Below are 25487 nucleotides of genomic sequence, written 5' to 3' on the forward strand. Positions count from 1 at the left end.
CCCCCCCCCCCTGTTTCCTGCGCCCGCCACGCACCATCCCATAAGTCTCGCTTCGCTCGTGCGACTTTAATTGTATAACATATTACTAACACAGTGATGAAAAAATCTATGTGCAACTTATGTGCTATACTTGCCTATAGCGCGGCGCGGGCGCGGGGGATATAGCGCACTCGCTTCGCTCGTGCGGCGCTCCCGCGCCCGCGTCGCACAATAAACAACTTTAACACACATGTTACACATTGTACTATTTCATTACAAGTGCTCGTCGTAATGTGCCTATAATACCGAAATGTTTTTGCGCAGAAGAGTGGGGTTAGAGAAATAACTCAACGGCTCGAGGTATTGGCTATTTCCCGCACGCAAAAGCGTTGAGGTATAGGGCACATTACGTGCACGCGTAATAAAAAATAAATTTTATTGATTTAATAATTTAACACATACACACACATTACATCTATCTCGACTGGTTTATAGATCATTATTTTATTAGTTTTTAGTTATTACGCTTTTGAAGCTTTCACGAGTATTTTCTTCAATTATACCAGAAGGTTTGCGGATTATCGCCGTGTCTTTTTTCAACGTGAATCATACCGATCATTTCATCAGCAAATATCAGCGTACCCCTCGCCGTGATGAAGTGAACGGCGCATGTGGATCACGAAACGTTGGCATTAATAATGAAGAAAGACACGGCGATAACCCGATAAACCTTCTGGTGTAGTTTTTAATTATTATTCTAACTAAGCCTTGTACTATTACTTTAATTAAAATATTTTTCCTGTGCTGTTTGAAGATTTTGTTTTCATATAAGAAAGACGATGGAACAATCTTATTAAAATTATTGATTCTATTGTACTTTTTCGTTTTTTGTCATGTTTTTATTTTGGATCACATTTGTTTTCAGTTGAATACCCTAGTGAAGCGCGTAGAACCAAAAGTTTTGAGAAACGGCCGAACCTTATGGATGGTGACGTATGAGTCATTGGAGACCAAAACAGAAATCACAAACATCTTCGACGCCGTAGTGCTGTGCAACGGTCATTACACTATTGGTCGTATTCCGCATATACCAGGTATCGAAAGCTTTTGCGGTAGATGTATTCACAGCCATCAGTACAGAATACCAGAGGTCTATACCGGCAAAAAGGTTTGCATACTCGGCGCGTCCTGGTCTGGCATTGATATCGCCATGGAAGTCTCTCAATATGCTGATAAGGTGCGTATAAATTCCTGTGTTATTAATTATCATCTTTGGTAAATGTAAAGTCATACTTTCACTCTCCTACGGCAATGTCCCGACAGTATTATCAGTATGAAAAGAACTCAGACATATCTTACAAAAAAACTGAATTTCGATCAATGGATCAAATTTTAATATATTATAGTTTTTTCATGCTGATTAAAAATGAGCACAACTTGCGAAAACGAACAGTTTTTTTTAATTATCAAATTCATTATTTGAAGTTTAAAAATTATAGAACTCGTTATCTTAAAATTATATTATTGACTACATAATCGCGTATGTCGTAAAATATCAATCGTAAAAAAACCGCATAGCAATGACAGAGTAATTCTAATTATAAAATGTATTTCTATCACATAATCCTAACCAGGGTCGTGCAAACGGGAGATTCACAGTATCATGGCCTCCAGTGCTAAGAAATCCTGAAGTTTTAAACTTCAGACATATATAATGCAAGGAAATAGCAATAGCGATAGAATTACGATTTCGGTCTCTAGATTAGAAACTATATGGTATATTCCGATGTATCCGATTTCTGATAGATTAAAATCGTATTATTTCTGTTGTTATCGCTATTCCCTCGCATTGTGTTTTAAGCTTTTTTTTATTTAAATTATCTATTATTTCTATTTAAATTAATTTCTATTCCAATTTAATTTACATATGCAAATGATATTCTAATTTCGTTAAACGTATATATGTATATATATATATATGTATATAGTATTATATATAGTATATATATGTATATATATAAATTAATGTACTTTATCAAATAAAATGTTGCGAGATTCAATGGATAAAAAGTACGCAAAAAGTTCATCGCGGTAATACACAGTAGTTATTTTTTAAAAAATTAGTCGGAGCAGGATTGCAAAAGAAGTGAAAATCAAGTGGTCTCGACGATGTCAGTCAGGAAACGCGGTAGTGTCTCCGGCCATGTTCAAAAACTGGAAGACACTACAAGTCTCTTATCCCGAGCCACCAAAGTCCATTTTTCGGGTGAGCATAACTACTAAAATATAAAAAATTTTGAATCGAACGTTATATATCCTGAAAGGCGGCATCCCCACGAGTAATTTGAGCCAAAAAAATGTTTAATCGGTCAAGCCGTTCTAGAGATATAAGCGGTCGAAAAGTGATGATTTTAATGAAAAATTAAGAAACGTCTCCTTCTTCTTCTTCTTCTTCTTCTTCTCTATTCACATTCAAAGGCTGTATCAAAACTTTTTAATATCCCCTCTTATCTTTCACTCACATCTTCACCATTTTCGACCGACCGCAACCCCTCACTCCTCCCCACCACCCCTCTCTTTCGCCGTATTTCACTTTCTTTCGTTATATAATATTTTTAAATCATTTTTTATATATTTGTAATATATTTGTACTCTAAAAAGTAAGGGATATCCGAAAAAATCATATCATAAAGATGAAAAGTTCAAGCCATGTTCAAAAAAGGATACTCAAAAATTTAAACCTTTTTATCTAATAATAATATATTACCATGAAAAGTAACTGATATATTATTAATAAAGATACCATAACGTAATATCAGGAAGGAAAACAAAAACCAAGAATACATGTTGACAGGAAGGGAAATAAGGAGAATACTAGGAAGAGGAAAGAGAATGTATAATGTTAGAATACATTTCAGGCAATGAATCCATATCAGTTTGTTTATTAATTCCATGTTTCTGTTTTTTTTGTGATGTTAATTACGTAATCCAAACGAAGTGATAATTAAAGACAAGACTGCATGAGCACGTTTCAGATACTTATTAATAGAAAACAAAATCTTTATCGCTGATTTTCAACCATCGTGTTGAGGAGAATCATAATTTCAAATATGCACTATTTCAGATATTAATCTCTTATTATATGAAAGCTCGATATTTAAAATATCCACCTTATTCCATTTGAAATTATGATTCTCCTCAATACGGTGGTTGGAAATCACCGATAAAGATTTTGTTTTTTATTAATATCTGAAACGTGCTCATGCAGTCTTGTCTTTAACTATCTCTTCATTTGACCTACATCACAATTATCACAAAAAATCCTGTAAACAACGTTTTGATTGTATAAAGGTTCCAGCTTATCTTTCTCTCCTTTTATTACATTTTTTAATGTATTAGGATTAGTCAAGGCTATTTTACAGTTAAACCCGTTGACAATTGATATAAATTTTTCTGATACGAGAAGTTGTAAAACATTTTTTATTTTTAACTTTTTTATTTGTGGAACTATTATTGTTGTTAATGTAAAATTTAATTTTATTTTGAATGGTCGAAAAAATAAATAGTAGTGGATATCCATTATTTAAATTTTAAATATTCTGTTTTCTTATATATTTTTTTTAAACCATTCAAAGCTTTTTTTACGAGCTATACGAAAAGCTGTATGAAAAGTCCCAAAGACCGTTTGCACAGCCTTGATCCTAACGATATCACGCAATCTCTTTATTAATCCTTTAGTTCCCTCGATAATTTCAGATATATCTGAGTCATAATCTGTCGGAACAACTCAACTCAAAAATATCGAACAATATCGAGCAAAAGTCCGGTGTAGAGTCCATCCAGGGAAACACCTTCACCTTCCGCGACGGATCAACAGTAGAAGTGGACGATTTTATATACTGCACCGGTAATGAATATCAGCATTTCAGTTAAACTTTCTTAATGATTCATGGTAAATAGTTTCATAATAACTTCTTCTCAGGTTACGAATTTACGTATCCCTTTATGTCTGCTAAAGTCGAGATACGTACAGACAACGACCACGTCGAGCCCATCTACAAGCATCTAGTACATATGGACTACACAAGTCTATTCTTCATGGGATTGCCCGCGTTGGTGATACCGTTTCCAATGTTTCATATTCAAGCACAGTATATTCTTGGAATCCTCGAAGAACGTATCAAGTTACCGTCGTCGCAACAGATGCGCGAAGAGTACGAAATCGAGAAAAAATCTCTGTTGGACCAAGGTATTCTGGTATGTGATTAACAATCAATTTTTAGAGCGAATTTTTTATCTATCATTTATTGATCAATCGCATTATACGCAATAATACACTTTTTATGAAACAAGATTGCACTTTTGTGCATAATGCGATTGACAATCGATAAATTAAAAAACTCGTCCGCATTAGGAAAAGTCTTAGGGGGTTGCATTAAAAGCTGCTGTTTTTTTTGTATTTGAGAATTTATTTTAATAATAAAATATATGAATACCTCCATCAAAGTATTTTTCTTCGAAAACTATGACTTTTTACCACTTTTCTGGCAGAAGTTGAATTCCGTGACGAAAGAGTGATATTCCTTTCGACGATTTGATGCAATTGATGATCGTTTTTGCATCAAATTATCATTCAAACTCTCCAATTGTTGTCGATAACGCTCCAGCGGTGATTGTTTCGTTCGGTTTCAACAGCTCATAATATACACGACATTTTCCATATCTCATTAAATACAGAGCATTGCTTTGTGACTGTGGAATCATTACTTTTGAATCGTCAAAATCAGTCTCTACATACTGCTTCCGATGGAGCAGATTCACCATAAGTTTCCGCAAGCAATTGATGATTTCAGCTGCACTTTTTTTCAAATCAAAATAGTGTAAATGTACACATCGGGAAAATAACTTATCGCGTTCCATTTTAATTTAATTATAGAAAAGCACATGTGTTAACAAAGATGGCGTCTGTTGACTAAATTTTAGTTGGAAATGTTCACACTTCAAAATGACATAAGTAATAGACGTCACAGTATACGCAGCTAGAGCCATGTAAACATGAATAGCGGCTTTTAATGTAACCGCCCCCTAATATTAAAAATACGTTGTTCGCAAACGGATTATGAAATCGGCTAATCGTCTATTCAGCAGACTATTTGTAATACCAAAGAATCAATCTCATAATTGGCCATCGCAATGGCTAATCAAGACTCTTAACAGAGTGGTCGCGCCTCTCTGGTTATCTATATATAGAACTTTATTCTAAACTAAAGAGATCACATTGAATTATAATTTTTTTTTCTTTGCCCTTAGCTGAGACACATTAACAAGTTAAAGGACAGGCAGTGGGCTTACTACGACCAGCTTGCAACTGTTGCGAATGTGGCAGGCTTTCCGCCAGTAATCAAGAAGGTTATGGATCACGTTTTTCAAATGCGAGATATAGATTTTACCACCTACAAAAATTATCAATACCGCATCATTGACGGCGAGAATTTTAGCGTATCTTACTGTAAACCTTGTTAGGGGGGTTGTATGCAAAGAAAAGTGCAGAAAGTGAACATCATTTGCAAGACGATCTGTATTAAAACGGATACGAATAAATCGTTCACGTCTTTCAGTATATCAACACTGCAAATTTATATACTTCACAATTTAATACGAAAAAATATTTTTTTCGATTAAGAGATTATTATATAACAATTAGAATGGACGAAGGTGCTGTACTAGTTTATTTTAACCCTTCGTAATAATAATTTATTAAGAATTGTAGATATTACGGTTAAATTTTACTGCCTATCTAGTAGCATTATCTCGCTGATTCGTTTACTGTGTATTGGAAGATCGTTTAATAATGAGTTCCAGTATATGTATAACAAATCTTCTCAAGCTGGTTGCCTTAACACATATTAGCTCAGGTCAAGCGGTTTCAATCTCTTGAGGCGTTGTGGAGTTCCTTGGAGTTATCAAGAAGAAGGAACGTTTCTATGTTTGCATACTTGTGGATTCTATTTAAATGTCTAGCTATTTTTTTTAACAATTTCTTTTTTGACAGTATCTAGAGATCTCGATGGATAGTGTCGTTTATGCATATACCAAGGCAGGGAATGGAAAGTTACTTTTTAAAAGTAACTAGTTACAGTTACAGTTATCGCTTTTTAAAAGTAACTCGTTACAGTTACAGTTACCAAAAAAAGAAAGTAACGCAGTTACCAGTAAAGTTACCAAAAAAGTAACTTGTAACTGTAACTTCGTTACAAGTAACGAGTTACTTCCATTCCCTGTACCAAGGAGCATTCACGATGCTCCTCAGTATTTTGTTCTAGAAGGTTTGAATAATGTTGATATTACTTTTCTTGAAACAACTCCCGTAGGTCATATCGGCTTTAAAAACAACAAAGTTGAATCCCGTAGGTCCATACTGGCTTTAAAAAATTTGCTTGTATAGTAATAGTTTGTTGTAAAGGTTTAGCCTGGTATTCCTTCTTACAAGGAGGGGTCGCAGACTATCGACGGTCCAATATAAATCGTAATTTTAGAATAACGTTGCCTGCAAAATACGTTCATAATATCTTTATTATAATACTATAATACAACAATAAAAAAAATATTTGAAAAAATATTTTTTAAACATTTTTTTTAATATTTTGATAGAAAGAAAATTATAACGATATAATTGAAACAGAAGTTTTGCAAAAAGGGGTGTTTTCCAATTGCTCAACGTGTATATGTACGCAGAAATGTACTGAGTAAAGCTTTTTACACAGCTCAATTAGAATAAAATGTGTACAATGTTTAGATTAAGTTAAACTAAATGTAGCTTGTACGCCTGTATTAAATAAAAACATTCAATGTCCTACAACCACATTTATAGTTGTAATTAATAACATGTAATTATTGTATAACGGAATAACGTGTCCAATCGTATGCAAAGTAACGATAAAACTGTAAATTTCGTTACCGTTATACAAAAAATGTTACTACGTTACCCCGTTACAGTTACCAAAAAAAGAAAGTAAAGCAGTTTTACCAGTAATTTTTACCAAAAAAGTAACTTGTAACTGTAACTTCGTTACAAGTAACGAGTTACTTCCATTCCCTGGACTATTCCTCGAGAGGAGGAATACCATGTAACATTCTTAATAAGTTTTTTTAATTACATTATAAATTTAAATGAGAAATATTTTAATTTGAAGAAATAAAAGAAAAAAGATAACCTTTTCTGAAATCTTAGAAGTAGTTGTAGAATTGCATTGGCTATATAGAATGCTCTTTTTGCAAAAAATTAACTTTGATCCGCAATACAATTTTAAATAATTACTAGATTGAAAATAATTATGTGGCAAGATTGAATCGGATCGCTCTAGATAAAAAAGAAATAATAAATTTCTTCTGCAGAAGGATAAACTATATAAAGTTAATGTCATATAAATTATATATTTTTATATATACTTTAATGGTACCATTTAATAGCACTCAAAATATACATCTTTATCCTTTCTCTGATACTACGTTATCGCTAATATTCATTGATATCAGGTAAATGTTTTATTATCATAAAATATGTGTAAACAAAGTATTCCAATTCAAAAAAACAATAATGACAAGTGCACGATAATCTGTAATGTATGCATTAGAAGTGTTTTAACATTTTCATCAGTTAATAATTAATTACACATGGATAAAATCGCGACTAGGAAAGTAGAAATTATCATGCGCCAATCAATGAAAAGTCGAATAAATTTTTTATGTCACGTCGCATATGTTGTTGCATATTATATGCTTTTGCTATTTACCCTGTTCAATATATATAGCAGTTAACACGCTAACGTCTTTGTGACAAGAAAACGTTACACATCTTTTTACTTATTCTCCCGCGCATAATTGATAATTGCAATTTGTAACATTAAGATCGTTTATAATCGAGTTGAATATGAAATCAAGTAGATTACAAATTCCATATAAAGTATTAATTGCAAACGCTAAATGTTGGAATATTTTAAAAAAACAAGCCATCGAATTTTGCAATAATACTGGATTACATGGATATAAATACATCAGTCAAACAAAACGTTCTAAAATAGAGCGGTATGTATAAACTTTCTAATATGTTGTAATTTTGAATGTAAATTTATAAATGAATTATGTATATATAATACAAATACACAGATAATTTTTCAAGTCGTTATGTAACTGAAACTTTTTCTTATTTTTAATATTTTTTTAGTATATTTATCAAAATAGTATTAATTAACTCTTCATTGTTGGAGGAATAAATGTGTTTGATTGAATTGTGTTTAAATTAATTGTAATATAATTCTTTTAAAGAAGAATTAAACCACTTGGATTGGAATAAAAAGATCTATATAGAAGATATATATAAAATTTTCATTATTATTGCCTATTATCTATGACTTATTATTTGCACGGCGGAAAGGTTATTCTTGCCAAATGTTTTACAAAAAGAAAAGAATCGTGGAAAAAGTTTCCTGGATGTAACAATTATATAAATTAACTTTAATTGCTTGTTTAAAGAAAGCCTTGATAATAAATACATATATATTGTTCTTGAAATAAGCTGTGAGAATATGTGACAAAAAGAGGAGGATCCTATTTAAAAAATTCAACTTTATATGACCTTGCAGACTCCACTCAAGGTCAAATTTTTATCATCAGTTAGGTAGACTTTTTGAAGTCCTACAACTTTGCTCTTACGTATTTTTCGCTAGAGTTGATCGTTTTCGACATGTTTTAGCGTTTCTGGACTTTTTGAAGACCCTGTATGATACATTAACAATTATTTATTACAGAATTATTTGGGCGATAACAGTATTTGTGTCATTAGGATGTGCCACTGTTTTAATAAGAATGGCTTGGAATTACTACGCTACCCATCCTACTTTAACAGTCATTGAATCAACACATCATGGTATCTGGAATTATCCTTTTCCCGCAATAACTGTGTGCGATATTAATCGCATATCTTATAATTTGACGAAAAAATTTGTTGAAAATATGTAAGTATATTTAGTCTTTTATGGTTTTGTGTATATAAATATTATTCAACAATTTCGCAGATATTTTATATTGTGTCAGGGATGTGGCAGCGTGTGCTGCTACATCCCTGACACAGCCACGGACGATCCATGGTTCTTGACCATGATTCTTGATGGAAAATGGATGTGCATCCACAGACTGACGCCTGGCTAGAACCGCTGAGGCTCCTTTGCTGTGGTGCAAGTTAAGCTGGGTAACCTCGATCACCGACCAGTCCATCTACCTGGACTACTCTTTCGATCGAGGCTCCACCTAGCCCGATTCCTCGTTATAGGCTCGGGTCATCTTAACTGTGATCTACTCAATCCTATAGCAGATTCTGAAGTCCCGCTCCTTCAACCTAATAAAGCTGGACTTTAAAATTCCGAAAACGAAGTTTCTCCCATCAGGGGAGGTACTTACGTTTTCGTTAAAAACGCGCCAGTTCAGGGCGCCGACTCCCGGATTCTGCCTTTCCAGCAGCGCCAGGATTGCAACCGCAGGTCTCGGAGGTCCCAGAACCCTGACCACCGCCCTGTGCCTCCTTTGGAGCTCCTTCAGGCCCACCACCCTGAGCTTGGCATCCTCTTAGGACACGATATGTTCCCTAAAAACCGATTATCCAGCCATCCGAGGGGATGCCGCGTCCTCACCTCTAATTATGACTGTCCTGTTTTTGAGGGTAGCCGGCCCTACAAATCTGGATAGGGGATCCTCTCGGAACCCTTCCATCTCCGCTAGTACCGCCCCCCCGAAAAAAGTGATCCCCTTTCGGGTGTACTTCTTCAGAACAACCGGGTATACTTCTTCAGAACAACCTCGTCAAAGATTCAACCATTGCTGCGAAGGTTCCAGTTGCCTGGGCTCTAGGCTTTTTGATAATTTTCTTTACCGAAGGGGAGATTGGATCAGAGCCCGCCCGGCGCTATTTACCGGTGAGTCCTTTTTCTTCCTTCACTGGCGTCGTGGAAACCACCGAGAGACATGGAGCCTGCCCTTCGGGAGTCTTCTTCCTGTCTCTCTTGGCCTTCCGTTTTTATGCTCCGCTGCATATTTCTCTTAGGAGGAGGGGCGCTCAACGTCGCCCACCTTCATCGTTTCGTTGCTTTCCGAGCCCGTAATGGACCCGTTCCGAAACGGGAGTCATGCTTTCCTCCGCAGCAACCGCATCACATTCCAAGCCCGTGCAGGCCCGTTCTTGCAGCTTGCGGCGCGATTGCTGCCCCTCCACTCAGTGCCCGCTATGTCCCTTGGTTACTGCCGTCGTCAATTTGAAGATCTTTGAATCGATCCATTCTGATCCCAGGAAGCTAGGGTCCGAACAAGGTCCGCCGAGCCCCGCATGCATGGATAAGGCTAGATACTCTGGGATTTTGCCCGATTCCCCAGAGGCATCGTTAGCAGTACTGTAAAGTCATTAGATTAACAAAGTACCGCGAACTGGCCGCCATTTTGGCTCCATGACACAACCGGGCATGCAGCAACCGGGCATTTTCGACGTTTCCTAATCAGTTCATTTACACAAAGTCATAAACGCATACACATACAGTTATAACAGGATCAGGATTGCACTTAATGTGTAGAAAGTTACATTAAATGCATTATCTGAACTATCGACGCCATTTTGGCTCCAAATGCTAATTCTCTCATCGCGGTACTTTGTTAATCTATAGTGACTTTAGCAGTACTGGACCTCCAGTACCATGCAGTCCTCACCACAATAGCTCCCAGCTTGGCTTAGGGGTTGGTCCACGGCTTTCCCCACACAGGGTTTTACACCTGGGAGACCAGTTATCACCGTCATTATCTGGCGGGGTCCCTGGTCCCTGCCCACACAGAGTTTTATACCTGGAGGACCGAGTCCCAGGACGACCTCCCACCCGCCACCTGCAGACGCGTCCGATGGGAAATCCACCACACGGGAAAACAACAAATGTATTGTTTCTAAAATATATTTTAGATCACTTGTATACATACTAGCAGTTGCAAAAGTTTTATAAATCATTTTTAATTTAATATACCAAAATATTTTATTTTTATTTCGTAAAGCATTGATAGTATATTCGGTAAATTTCAAAAATTTATGAATCGAGATATAATTTCTTTTGTAACAATTATTTATGTAACATTTTTCTGTATGTACATGTGTACACATTAAAACAAACTAAATTGAGTTTCGAAGAGTTGTTGATCATTTTCCAATTTTCAAGATATTATTTTTAAAGCGCCGAATATCTGCCACCGTTAATTAACTTAGCGCGCGGTGAGTGGAAAAAGCGCCCCGCACCCCGCACCACGCATACTGCCGCGAGATTCTAAACTCGGACGGTGCACCTGCCAGGCCATCCCCACACCTCGCGACCCGCGCGCGTAGAGAGCGATTGAGGGGCGAACACGCTTAGCAGTAGTAGGCAGGATGAATGCGTTTATTCGGTTATCTTTAAGGTCTAATATCTCGTTAAATATTGCGTAAACTGCAAAATGGTATAAGACTTTTCGACTCAGTTCGATTTAAAATGTACCTGTTTCTTCACAAACAAGTTCGGAAAATTTCTTTTCACTTTATGGTTCTATCACATATTTAAAAAGATTTATGAAAATTTTTAATGTTTAACATAAAAGAACTTAAAGTTTTCTCTGTAAAATCGTTTTTAAAAAATGTTTTTACGATTTTTTGTTACTAAGTTATTGTAAATTAAATAAAAAGAACGTTTTAACATTGATTGCTCATAACTCTGTGAAAACCATCGCAATTAAGAAAACGGATTTTTAAGTATGCTTTATATTAGGTAGAGCACAGTTTCAGATTAACTTTATTTTCAACAAAATTGTAGCTGTTTGAGTTTTGAATAGTAAATTGGGCACAAACTTTTGTATTCAATATTTTACTTCTTTATCATTGTTCGCATTACATTTTTCACAGAAAAACACCAGCCAATGTCCCGAAAGAAAATTTAATTCAAGAAATGCGGCTAATGAATGAATTAATAATACCAGGAATATTTGGAAACGACGTTGAAAAAAATTTTACTCGTCTGCAAAACATTATAGATCAAAACCACTTGTCCATCGATACTGTAATGAGCTTGGTACGTATGTATAGAAATCATTTATTTTACGCATATATAGTGTAGCAGGTCAACGAAATTTTCGAATAAAAAAGTAATATAATAAAAAGGATGGTAAATATATAGAAAAGGGGAGCCACCCCCTATGACCTTGACATATGTTGTCACGGTCATGACCCTGAGTAACCTCCCGCAGGTTTTAGGCAGCGAAAAAGGACAAAGATTATCGCATCGAAAACTGTATATTGCGTTCAATACTGTCAGTAGGTAAATCAAGATAATTAATAGATTAAAACAAAAATTGTTCAATCAGTTGCAAAACTAGTTGGAAACATGTCCCCCCCCCCCCCCCCCCCAAAACCCCCCCCCCCCCCCATCATATATTAAAAGATATTATTAATGATTTAAAAATATTACACAGATAATTATGCTATATTGTCAATTAAAATATTCATGCAATTTAACTGTTTTTGCATTTTAGAGCTACAATTTTGAAAAAGTTAATAGCAACATTCTTTCAGATAACACAAAACTGCAGTACTTTATTGACAATGTGTAAATGGAAAGGTAAAGTTGGTCAATGCGATAAATATTTCAAGCGAAGTTTATCGCTGGATGGCTTATGTTGCAGTTTCAATTATTATACTTTTCCAGATACAAGGACATTGAAGAAGTATGAACACTGTTTTTGCAGAGCGGAACAAGAATTTTTAAGCTTTTTAAAAAAACCTTTAAATTTATACAAAAATAGAAAATAGAACAAAAAAACATTTTTTACAATAAAAAAAAGAATTATGAAAATTGTTTTACGATATGTATACCAAGTGTACAAGTATGAAATGCGGATTTAAAAAAACACATTAATTTCGGAAGAATGATAAAAAGTGATTTATTCAAAGTATGCTCCATTGCTAATTACACATTATTCCAATCTTTCGGGTAATTTGTGGATACCACGCCAGTAAAAATGTTCTTCTTTTGCCGCGAACCATTCATCGTGCCATTTTTTCACATCTTCATACGAAACAAAGCGCTGCTCAGCAAGTACATGACCTACCAATGCAAACAAGTGGTATTAAGTCTGGTGAGTGTAAGCCGCATGGGCTAGTACTTCCCAGCTGAGTGCTTCCAACATGTCGCGAACCGGTTTTGCCGTATATATGATGGAGCATTGTCATGGAGAAAAATGATCTTGTGTCGCCTTTTTCGATATTCTGGCCGTTTTTCGAGTAGCGAACGGTTCAAATCGATCAATTGTTGTTAGTAGCGTTTGGTATTAACCGTTTCAGCAGGTTTTAACAACTCATAATAGACCACACCCTTCTGGTCCCACACAGCATCGTTTTTCTCCCAAAGCGATTTGGTCTTGCGGTCGATGTGGATGATTTTTTACGCTTGGGATTCTCAAAATATATCTATTTTTCATCCCCAGTAACGATACGATGCAAATACGACTTTCTTTTGTATCGTTCGAGCAAAATTTCACATGTTTTTGCGCCTCTCCATCTGCCTCTCGTTCAATTCATGTGGTATCCATCATCTGTCGACCTTCTGAATCTTTCCCATTTCTCGTAGGCGATTGAAAACAGTTTGTTGACTAACGCTCAATAGCTCTGCGAGTTGTTTTTGTGTTTGTGAATCGTCTTCGTCCAACAATGCTTGCAATTCTACATCTTCGTACCTTTTTGGCGGTTTTCCGTGTTCCTTGTCTACAACATCGAAATCACCACTTTTGAAACGCCGAAACCATCGTTCACACGTATCTTGCGATGGAGCATGTTCACCACAAGCTTCTCAAAGTATGATTCAGCAGCAGTTTTCTCCAAATGAAAACAAAAAATTAATGCTGTCCGCGAATGCTCTTTATTTGGCACAAATTTCGACATATTGAACACAGCAAAACAATACTATGCAAACTTTTTCAATTTATTACTTATACGCGTTTGACACTTGTTGATGGCACAACAAAATGGTATATACGTCAAATCTTTATACTACACACTAGAGTACCTATCATAGGTACTCTACTACACACTGCATTGATGCACCATCTGTTTTCCCAAATCCGCATTTCATACTTGTACACCAGGTAATAAAAACAAAAAAAATTTTATTATGTTTATAGCGGAATAAAAAGAAACGTTAAAAGCTTATGAATATCAAAATCCGACTCTGTATTCTCTACAAACTCTATTATATTAAATTATATTTTATATTACATTACATTTTTTTTAATTAATATGCATTCTTAACGTTAAAGTGTAAGGAGAGCTGCCGCCTGCGGATTTGAGACTGGTATGACTATAGTAGTAAATTCCGAACCAAATGATTATTACGCTACAATTATCGGATCGCATGGAGTAAAGGTAATAATATATTATTAATTACTCAATTCTTATTTTTTCTCTTCCTGGTAAAAATTTAAATAAAAAGCTAGTATGGTCTTTACATGAATGCCATGCTGTCATGTTAAAAGCTAGCATGGCAACTTTGCAAACGTTAGCAACGTCATATTCAGTGTCATATTAGCTAACCTAGGCTATTCCTTAGGAACGGCATTTCTTTTAAGAAAAATTCTAAAGATAACCAATTCGTTTTGTTAAATGTAAACGTGCAAAAAAGATAAGGTTCTTCAATCTCTATAAATAGCCTTTTTCGTTTCTTTCCGACATGGTTGTTGGATAGTTGAATAGGGGCGGCAAGAATTTCACTGCCTAGGGATGGCGAAAACCTTAATTCGCCCTGGTCACATTTTGTCTATTAGTGGCGTTGGCAAGAGTCTGACATGTCGAATGCCACCACCGATAGACTAGCATGGCACCCGTGTTGAGCCAACAGCATTAGCCTGGAGCCTATACAATACACATACGCAATATTGTATTTTTAAAATATAAATTATCATATATTATATATATTTATAAAAAATATATATGATTATATGTATATACGGGTGTCATTAATCAAGTGAATTAGCTATCAAGGACAGGTAGAGTATACCGAACTGAGTCGAAAAGTCTTATACCATTTTGCAGTTTACGCAATATTTAACGAGATATTAGACCTTAAAGATAAGGCCGGACGAACGCGCTTATTCGGTTATATTTAAGGTCTAATATCTCGTTAAATATTGCGTCAACTGAAAAATGGTATAAGACTTTTCGACTCAGTTCGGTATACTCTCCTGCCCTTGATAGCTGATTCACTTGATTAATGACACCCTGTATACATTAATAAAAATAGATATGATTAGAGGATTTAAATATACCTTTATTCTTGTGAGTTTAAGGAGGTTCTATCGTTAGGGCAAGGTGACTAGAAAATATGAAAAAATATAAATATTGTTCTTTAAAAGTAGCTAAAGCCCTAGGTAAAGTTTTTAGGTAGGGTTGCCGACTTCAAACTCGGGAAAAACACTTTTGAAAAGTCCGATTAATACACATGTCTTATGGGGGATATGAAAAATTCATTAGTTATAAAGATATATCTTTTCAGAATGTGTCAAGAAGTAAATAACAAACTGATATATTGAAAGTGTAGGATCTCGTTTATCATTTAAAGCAAAAAAAATAATACGTTGCCGAAGAAGTGAATGAGATATTTAATAAAGAAGTTGTAAAAAGTGTATAGGTTATAACGCTTCAGCTGCTGTCGCGAGCTCACGCGCATGCGCTTCAGAGCCTCAGAGGTTACTACTCTCTTCAACCAAACCTTGTATTTTTTACTTAATAAATAATATTGTACACTTCAAATTAATCAATTTAACAGTCATCTTAAATGAAATTATAATTTTAGAAATAATATTTATGAGTGTTAAAAGCAGTTTTTTCCACACTTTTCCGTAGTCCTCATTTGACGTCGGAATATCGATAGAGCCTCCTTAATGCACTACTATGAAGTCACGTGCATTGTATACATAACAAATTAAGAAATAATAATGAAATTGATATCGATTCTATCAATTTCTTTAATTTGAAGAAATTTTTTGGTTGTTTCTTTCTATTAGATTTCAGGGGATGCTGGAGATCCGCCTGTTTTTATTAATTACCGATAAATGGCGTTTTTGACATTTCCGTTCCTGTCTAATTTTTTCATAACAGAGTTGAAATTGTTTTTCATAATATTATAGTTTCATAATAACAGAAAAAGGTAAATATTTTGAATTACACAGTCAGCCTCAAATGACTTCCGAGTGACCTTAACCTTGACCTTGACCCTCAAGAAGGTCAAGGTCATTGACCATTCCCGTTGCTCGTCCTTCGTTAAAAAGTTATTAACAATCATAGTTTTAAAATAAACGCATTATTTCTGCTATACATCTTCTTCTTCTTGGTTAATGGCTCCAACCTCCACAAGTTGAGGCAATACGGCCATATCACGTCTAATTGTCTTTCGTCAAATAGGTACAATAGCGGGTGATGCAATGCCCGCGAAAATGGCGTTGCTCGATAGGACACCGGGCGCCTGCGTCTACGGTGTCGTCACACCGCAATAACGCGCATCAGGAATCCTGTCGTCAAAGAGATGAACAACAGAGCCCATCCGCGGGCACTCATCATTGAGGTTCAATGCTCGGTCAAAGTCGGCAACACTTTCAAAAATATATGGTTAAGAGCACCCGAGCCGAAACGCGTCCGCCGCGGTCGGGTGGTTCTTCGGAACTTTCTGCTATACATGTATGATATGAGGCCTGTTCTTTTTCTCTGCACTGTGCCCACAGTGCAGGTAAAAAGAACAAGCCTATGAAGTACTATTCTACACCTTTCCCTGTTCAGAAACGTTGAACTTTCCACGCGAAGTAACTTTTACCCCCACCCCCCTGCACAGGGGCACACGACTTCTACGATTGTACTGTTGCTATGATAGTACTGTCGGGGCAGACCTCTGTCGACGGTGTGGGTGCAGGGGGGTGGCCGAAGGCCACCTCCTTGCGCCCGCCCGCCCGTGTGTGTGTAAAATATCAAGTAATAGACAAGTAATATCAAGTAATATCAAGTGATAGTAAAATATCAAGTAATCGTTATATAACGAATGGAACACACACACACACACGGGCGGGTGCGGGGGGGTGGCCGAAGGCACCGTCTGAGACACCGTCTCAGAGGTCTGCCCCGACAGTATTATCATAGCAACAGTACAATCGTAGAAGTCGTGTGCCTCTATGCAGGGGGGGGGGGGGGATAGGTGCACAGGGGGGAGGGGGATAAGAGTTGCTTCGCGTAGAAAATTTAACACATTTACATAAGGGGAGAGGGTGCAGAATAGTACTTAATGGCTTCTCTATATTCATTAAATAATGTATCGTCAAGTAATGAATAAAATGAGTAAATATTAGCAGCAACGGTAGCTTTTATAACCATTTTAATACCATTATCCACGTAAATAGTACGCAGAATATACGCAGAAATAGTACGTTATTTTTAAATCTTTTTTGGGTAATAACTTTTTAACGAAGGACGAGCGACGGGAATGGTCAAGGTCAAGGTCACTCGGAAGTTATTTGAGGCTGACTGTGTAATTCGAAATATTTACCAGCATTTTTAACTAAATATGTTATACATTGTTGTAGGTCATGATACACTATTCATTCGACTATCCAGATTATAATGCTGAAATTCAATTAGTACGATTGAATAGTCAACATTTTGTAACCATCAATCCAGCGGAAATGTATTCAAAACCCGAAGTGAAAGATTTGACAATTTCTACGCGAAAATGTATATTTAGCGAAGAGGCTGACGAAGTGTTGTATGCAAATGTCAAAGAGAGGAATTTAACTTTTACAGCATACTCATATCACAATTGCCTTGCAGAATGTCGAGCTAGTATTACAAGAGCAAAATGCGGTTGCATTCCATATTACTTTCCACAAAACAGTGAGTAAGCGGATTATATAAATACGAAAATAGATAATTAATTCGAAAACTATTGTTCATATAAAAAATCTTTTTAAACTTATAAATTTGTAAATTGTTTTGTCCTGTTTAAGGGAATCCTAAAGTAGTTTGTATTACCAACTAAACATATATAATTTTTGTATAACAATTACTTTTTTCTCTTTTACATATTTGAAAGTCATGTCGAGATAAAATGCATTAAATGTTTTCTATACTAAACTTTGTTATACATGCAAAAAATGAATTCTTTAAAAAATGCATATGTGCATCAATTCAAGAATATTTTATGCTTAAAATAGCGTCAAGAATAAACAATCACTAATTCAGAATAAATTATTCTTAAAGCAAAGTGAAAAATATTCTTCGTTGAAAATAAATTTTACTTCAGTTAAAGAATAGAGTGACACTCGTTCAAAATTTAATATACTCGTATTAGCATTGATACTTCTTCAATGATCGACGCCTTTCATCAACTTAATAAAAGAAAATTATTTTAAGTCCAATACGATAATATTCTTATATAAACGTTAGTGTATTACCAAAGGAGGGAGTGTAAAAATGGCCAAATTGGCCCTGAATGGATACCTAAAACCTATGCAGTTGTCATTTGGAAAGTCCGTAGATTCATGGAAAAATACTTATTTATCCAAGAAAGCTTGGGAAATTTCCAAAAATAATAAAATAAGTCGTTTAAATGCTCTGCAAAGAAACTCATTTTGTTTCTAATAAACGATGATAGATTTCAAAATTAATGGTTTATTTACATCTAACACATGTTGGATCATGAACCTACTATAAGAATATACACTACCAGATAGATCTACACACATGCACACTCGCGGTTTTTCGGAATGCCGGATGTTGCTCGCATCCGTGCAATTCTCGACTGTGGCCCGTCTTCCTTAGAAACCTGATCAATCGATCTCCAAAGCCCTTTTTCACGGCACGATTTACTCCTTATCGTTTCTCGTACAGCCCTGTTCCTTTCTCCTTTCGTTTTTTTATAGCATGGCCTCGCGCCTGCGCCGTTCGGGCATGCCATCTGGTCCGTTATCCTTCTTTACACGCAACGTTGGTTCTCGGTTTTTCTAGAATATTCTATCGCGGATACATTTTTCACCCATCTCAATCTCGACCACCGTAAAACTCCATGATGGGAAACAATAACTTTCGCATACTCTATATTCAATTACAACGAAATCCTGTGGTGGCAAATGGCTTCCGCACGTCATATATGAAATTACAATGAAATCCCATGATGAGAAATGACCTCCGTATGCCATATATGCTATTATAACAAAATCCCATGGTGGAAAATGACTTCCGTACGCTAGCTACATATGCAATTATAACAAAATCTCATGGTGGGAAAAGACTTCTGCACGCTATATACGTAATTACAAGGAAATCTTACGGTGAAATCATCTTCTCCATAAATGATATATTCAATTTTAAGGAAATCCTATAGTAGAAAATGTCTTCCTCACCTTCTATCTTTAATTAGAAGGAAATCCTATGACAGAAAATGGCACTCGCATGCCATAAAACTAAATATTTATTATTTGAAGTTTTACTTCACGATTCAACAACCGAATGAACATCAATGTTTAACATATTTGAACTTCAAACAACTGCGGAGAACTAAACGAGATCTGTCTCACTACTATAATGGTTCCAAAACTAAAAAAAAACTTATTAACTAAATATCATGTTTAAATTAAACTATTAAAATCTAAAAATACTAAATCTGGAAATATTTATAGTTTAATATCGATATAAGATGCCAAAAGAGCATCAATTAATTATTAATTTGTTTTAATTTGTGATAGTACCGCGACAGTTTGTTAAATTTGCGTTTCAAGACCGACGATTGTTCGACGCGCAGTTTGGGCGGGCTACGTATATATTAGTATATAAATTTACGAGAAATTATATATAAGGAATTAAAGATCCAAGTTAAACTGTTATAGGCTTCGTATTTGTATTAATTATATTCGTACATTAACGGTCCTTAGTATTGAATATTGTTTATCTTCATTCAGTTGAAATACATATTTCCGCCATCGGATTGATACTTGACGCCACCCAAAGACATAGAGAATGGACTGCGCGATCCGTGTGACAAAATGGTCTACAAAAATGAGAGAGAGGGATCGTGGAAGACGGCCATCTCCCTCTCATTCTCTCTTCCATTACATCATGGAATGGAAAAAGATAGAGATGGCCGTCTTCCACGGACCCTCTCTCTCATTTTCGTCGACACATTTTGATACTACATAGATACGGGATCGTGCAGTCCATTCTCTATGTCTTTGACGCCACCTAATTTGATATACACTGCACTGTTGTCGTGAACGCGCAACAAATGAACTTCAAATATAACATAAATTACATTTTTAAATATATAATTTTTAATTCAAGAATGAATAGCTTTAAAATAATGTGATTGGGCTTATTAGAACAATAAATGATTTTAGAAATAAGAATACGATTTTAAGAATAAAATATATTTCGCACAAATTTATTTATTATTGATGCAAATAAACATTTGTAATTAAAGAGAGCTTTTTATACTTAAAGGAAGCAAATAAAATTCAAGGATAAAAATATATATGAATCAGAAATTCATTTTTTTTCTGTACATCTTTCCAAATATCTCTTGCATAACAAATTAATTAAACTTTCGGAGCTTACATGTAAACATTGAAATAAATACTGAATTGTTACTACATTAGGTACCAGGACATGTGATCTTAAGGATATTCAATGCTTGAAGAAACATAAATGTGAGTATCTGTAAATATATAGACTAAAAGAAAAGATTGGCCGAATATGGCATAACCCCTATTAAACTGGAACCCCCACCAGCGAAAATCGAAGTGGCAATAGGTCAAAAATTTAGTACTTTTTAGTTGCTAATTAGTTGCCCAGGAATTAATTTAGTTACTCCAGCCGTTTAGCAGCATTTAAAAAAAAAAAGGGGTGGGTCCAGGTTAATATTAAGCTGCGAAACGTATGTATTATTTATTATATTAAACTTCTTTGTTACTTTATTTAAATGATTGTTACCATTTAAATTTAAATTTCTTAATTTTTGTAACGATGCACCCCGAAATTACATCGTTCCAAGCAGTCGAACCAGCCGGATGCCGCTGCTTTGAGCCTTCCAATGCAGCGATAAAGGCTCGATGCGCTCGTATATATTTTTAAGTATTACAAAACATAATTTCAGCCGCCGACAATAGTAACCGCCGAGATAACCGAGTACGGCCAAAAGTCGTCGAGTGACGGTCTCCTCCGCAGGGATCGCCAATTGCCGAACGCAACCGAAGAATAAGGGAACAAAACGAGCGGGAGCAGCAATCAGTATAAAATCATATCGATTATCCTTATAATAACCTTCGGTTATTAAAAATAATCGTTAGAACACTTAATAACCGAAGGTTATTAAGGATAATCGTTAGAACACTTGCGGAGGCTACCAGAACTCTCAGGAAAACACCGGATTTCCGAGAAAATATTTTTCGTCTGTGAACATAGAAAACCTGTAACTTCAAAATGCTATATATATCTTTTTAGATATTAATTTTAGAGCATCGGTTGTTAAGGATAATCGTTAGAACTCTTAGAAGGGCTACCAGAGCTCTCAGGAAAACACCAGATTTCCGAGAAAATATTTTTCGTTTGCTAACTTTGAAAAATTAAAAATCTGTAACTTCAAAATACTATATCTTGTTAGATATTGATTTCAGAGCATCGGTTGTTAAGGATAATCGTTAGAACTCTTCGGGGGGCTACAAAACTCGTATCAGATTGCCGAATTTCCTTAAAAAAAAAATTTTTTTGGAAAAAAATTTTAGAAATTCATTATTTTTTTGAGAGTTCTGATAGCCCCTCAAAGAGTTTTATCGATTGTCCTCTGTAGACCAACGTGCTAAAATGAATGATTTAGAAGTTACAGCTCTTCAAAGTTGCAAAATCGTGAAGTTGGCCCCCCCGTTATTTCAAATGATGTTTTCGATGCTTTAATCAATGGAACTCTTCCTAAATTTGTTAGAGAACTCTAGAACTCTTGGGGGAGCAAAGAACTCTGCTTATTTTTTCAAAATTTTGACAAAAGCTGTAAAGCTTTACAGACGTAAAGTGTACAACGTTCCACACAAAGCGAGACGTATTTTTGTTTCTACAGCAATTTTTGACAGTTCATGGCCAAAGATGAATCATAAACAAAATCTTCTAGAAATATTAGATGATGTAAATAAAGTACCCTGTGGATGCATACCGGATTGTCTTCTGTATTATTATCCCATTGAAAGCTCTTTTGGATCTCTCGATGATACTGTTTATTATAATGGTGCCAGTTTCTCAAAAAACTCTCGGTAAAAAAAATTTAATTGTATATACATATATAAAGCATTAAATTATATATTTTCTTTCAAATATGCGTACTTTTTACACGCTAACTTCTAATATATCTCGTCAAAGCATATATTATGATATATTTTATATATAATATTATATATACAATACATATTGTATAGTGAATAACGGAATGCAGCCAAAGTTCTCTGTGTATCTTTTAATGGTATTATTATAATTTCACAGTAACACTATCAGCATACACAATCATAGTATAATACATATATTTTTCAACGATTTGGTTGCTTTCCAATATCGACGATCAGTCAATTATAGTTGGCGGAATGTTTTTGGTAAGATAAAGTTTTTATATAAAATGTTGGTAAGAATTTTAAATATCTTACCGCGAATTTTGGTACAGTAGTTTCATATAATGCGTTTTGATACAAAATAAAAGAATTACAGGAAAAATCAAATCCTCCTTAATTATGCACAATCAAGAAATAGGAACAGAAACAGAAAATAAAAATTTTAATTTATCCGAAACTATGTATTCCATAATACAACGTTTCTGATTAGTTAAAATTCTTATTTCTTGTTTCTGTTCCTGTATATATGTATACATATATATACAATATGTATATACATATATATATACATATATTCTCTATTTCTATTCCTTAACTGTATGCAATTTCTAATAGGGAAAAAAAACCTAAGAGTGGACATTCTCCTATACCAAACTTTGTAGGATAATTTCCACGTTCTTGTTGTTCTTTTTCATACTATTACGTGGATTAGACAAGAACAAATAATTAACTTTTATTGTTTATCCTTATTTAACCTACACGTAATAATATGAAAAAGAATAAAAAAAAACGTGGACATTACCCTACGAGGTTTGGTTATATACCAAACCTCGTAGGGTAATGTCCACGTTTTTTTTTTTATATAAAAGATCGAGATGTTCATTTTCAAGCTTCTCTTTGTAGTTGTTTCCCTCATCAATAGCAGAATGCACTCACTTTTATTGCATTCTTTTATTTTGTCCCAAAATACGTTAAAGTGTCCTTCCATGAAAATTCACGGTAAGATTCATATTTTGAATAATTATAAAATAATATCTCATATACAAGAATAATAATTAATTTATTGATACATATTTGCAGCATCATTTGGCGGTTTACTTGGATTATTTGCTGGTTTCAGTCTCATGTCTATTTTTGAGTTTCTGTATTTCTTTATAATACGTGTTATAACTGATGCTTGTATCAATTCAATAAAACACAGCAATATATAATAATGTGTACTGTAATTATATTTAGGAATATTTAAGATCGAGAAATAAAATTGAAAAATACATTAAATATATTAAATATATTTAATAAGGCCTGTTTCTCTTTAGTTTTAAAATATATTAATTTTTTCTATTGTCATGAAAATAAAGTTTAATATATACAAACCCGTATATAAATAATGTAAAGTCTATAATTATCTTTAATAATACACTGCGCAACAAAATTAACGCAACACTGTTTCACTATGCAAAAATAGGCAAACTTCAAGACAGCATAACTTCGTCAAAAATCATCGTATCGAGATGTTTAAAAAAGCATTTTACAGCTTGAAACCTCTACTTTTCAGATCGTTACTTGGAAAAGTGGTCTCATGGAGATTTTATAAAGTTACACAAACATAAATGAAGATATATCAGATCTTAAAATTTTTTATGAAATTTGATTATTCCACGGGGCGGACTAAAAATTGTACGCTAATGCGATTTACGCCATTCGGAAGAGCGAATCTTTACCTTTAATTTGCTTTTTTACGAAGCTCCGTACGATTTTTTTTCACCGAGTTATTCAACGTTGAAGCAAAAGAGTCATTTTTGCTTCAACGTTGAATAACTCGATGAAAAAAAATTGTACGGAGCTTTATAAAAAAGCAAATTAAAGGTAAAGATTCGCTCTTTCGAATGATGTAAACCACATTTGTGCACAATTTTTATTTCGTGCGGTGGAACATCTCAAATTTCGTAAAAAATTGTTAGGTTGACGCACTTTTATTTATGTTTATGTAACTTCACGAAATATCAGTAAAATCGTTTTTTCAAATATTGATCTGAAAAGTAGAGATTTTAAGCTTTAAAATGCTTTTTTAAACATCTTCATTTCTTTTACATTAATTGTTATAATTAAACAGTGTTGTACCTTTCGGTGCAACAAGATATTATTGTGGGATCCGTTCCGCCCAAAGGGTTAGAACCCACAAGGAGAGGTACGGATAATGAACGAAGGTCGTCGAACAAAACACTCACTTCACCAATTTCATTAAAAATGACCTCTTTTATTTAATAATATTGATTTTTAATATAATAATTGATTATAACTTCGATATAGGTATAGATTCGAATTTCTTACTCGTTGTTACAATTGATTATAATTTATCGTAATAATCGCGCTCGTGACTATGATTAAACCTGCCGGTGGCACATGTTATCGCGGATGTTCATCATGGCTCGGTTACTTACTTGCGACGCGCGTAACGTATCGTTACGTTTCAATTCTAATACGAGACTCTCCGTCTCAGCAATTTGGTAGTTGCTCTTATGAGTTTAATGATATCGCGTTATCTTCGCTTCGATCGAACCATATATGGTAATATTCATCGCGCCTCTAAAGGTGCTTTTTCATGCGCAGCACGCTGCAGCAGCAATTCGTTACTATTGGTTAAGAATTTTATGTAAGCTAGATGACGCACTTCCGGCGCAAAATACATTTTGCCGCAGTTCGTTGAAGTTGAACCGAACGAACAGTAAGCAGCAAGCGGCAAAATCGAGAAAGCGTACAATATGTCCGTCGTTTCATTATGAAAATATTATTTATTGCAATAAATATTAGGAAAATAAACGAAAAATGGCTTCGGATAAGGTACGGATACATGTTTGTAAATTAGATCATTTTATACTGTACCACAAATTTGAAAAAGTAAAGTGTAAAGTATAAAATAATCTAATTTACAAACATTCGTACCTTATCCGAAGCCATTCTTCGTTTATTTTCCTAATATTTATTGCAATAAATAATATTGCCTCGATTTTGCCGCTTGCTGCTTGCTGTTCGTTCGGTTCAACTTCAACGAACTGCGGCAAAAT

At 34.6% G+C, this 25487-nt stretch overlaps 2 protein-coding genes across 2 annotated transcripts in view; both read left to right on the top strand.

Annotated features, from left to right (window-relative positions):
- The window catches only part of LOC108783427 (flavin-containing monooxygenase FMO GS-OX-like 3), an 11874-nt gene extending 6273 nt beyond the window's left edge, over positions 1 to 5601 (top strand). Inside the window, exons 4-7 of the mRNA XM_018551991.1 lie at positions 905 to 1216; positions 3736 to 3886; positions 3962 to 4236; positions 5290 to 5601. Of these exons, the coding sequence (XP_018407493.1) occupies positions 905 to 1216; positions 3736 to 3886; positions 3962 to 4236; positions 5290 to 5502 (951 nt within the window). The 3' untranslated portion in view covers positions 5503 to 5601. The remainder of the gene's footprint in view (positions 1 to 904; positions 1217 to 3735; positions 3887 to 3961; positions 4237 to 5289) is intronic.
- Positions 5602 to 7909: 2308 nt separating this feature from the next.
- LOC108783398 (sodium channel protein Nach) lies at positions 7910 to 23633 on the top strand. The gene is made up of 10 exons (XM_018551952.1): positions 7910 to 8064; positions 8787 to 8993; positions 11936 to 12101; positions 12602 to 12753; positions 14341 to 14446; positions 17647 to 17953; positions 20710 to 20760; positions 22164 to 22353; positions 22580 to 22686; positions 23503 to 23633. Exons 1-10 carry the CDS (start codon positions 7910 to 7912, stop codon positions 23631 to 23633), a joined length of 1572 nt encoding a protein of 523 aa, XP_018407454.1.
- Positions 23634 to 25487: the final 1854 nt, after the last annotated feature.

Source organism: Cyphomyrmex costatus, unplaced genomic scaffold (genome assembly GCF_001594065.2).
Source record: "Cyphomyrmex costatus isolate MS0001 unplaced genomic scaffold, Ccosl1.0 scaffold15, whole genome shotgun sequence".
Classification (NCBI taxonomy): domain Eukaryota; kingdom Metazoa; phylum Arthropoda; class Insecta; order Hymenoptera; family Formicidae; genus Cyphomyrmex; species Cyphomyrmex costatus.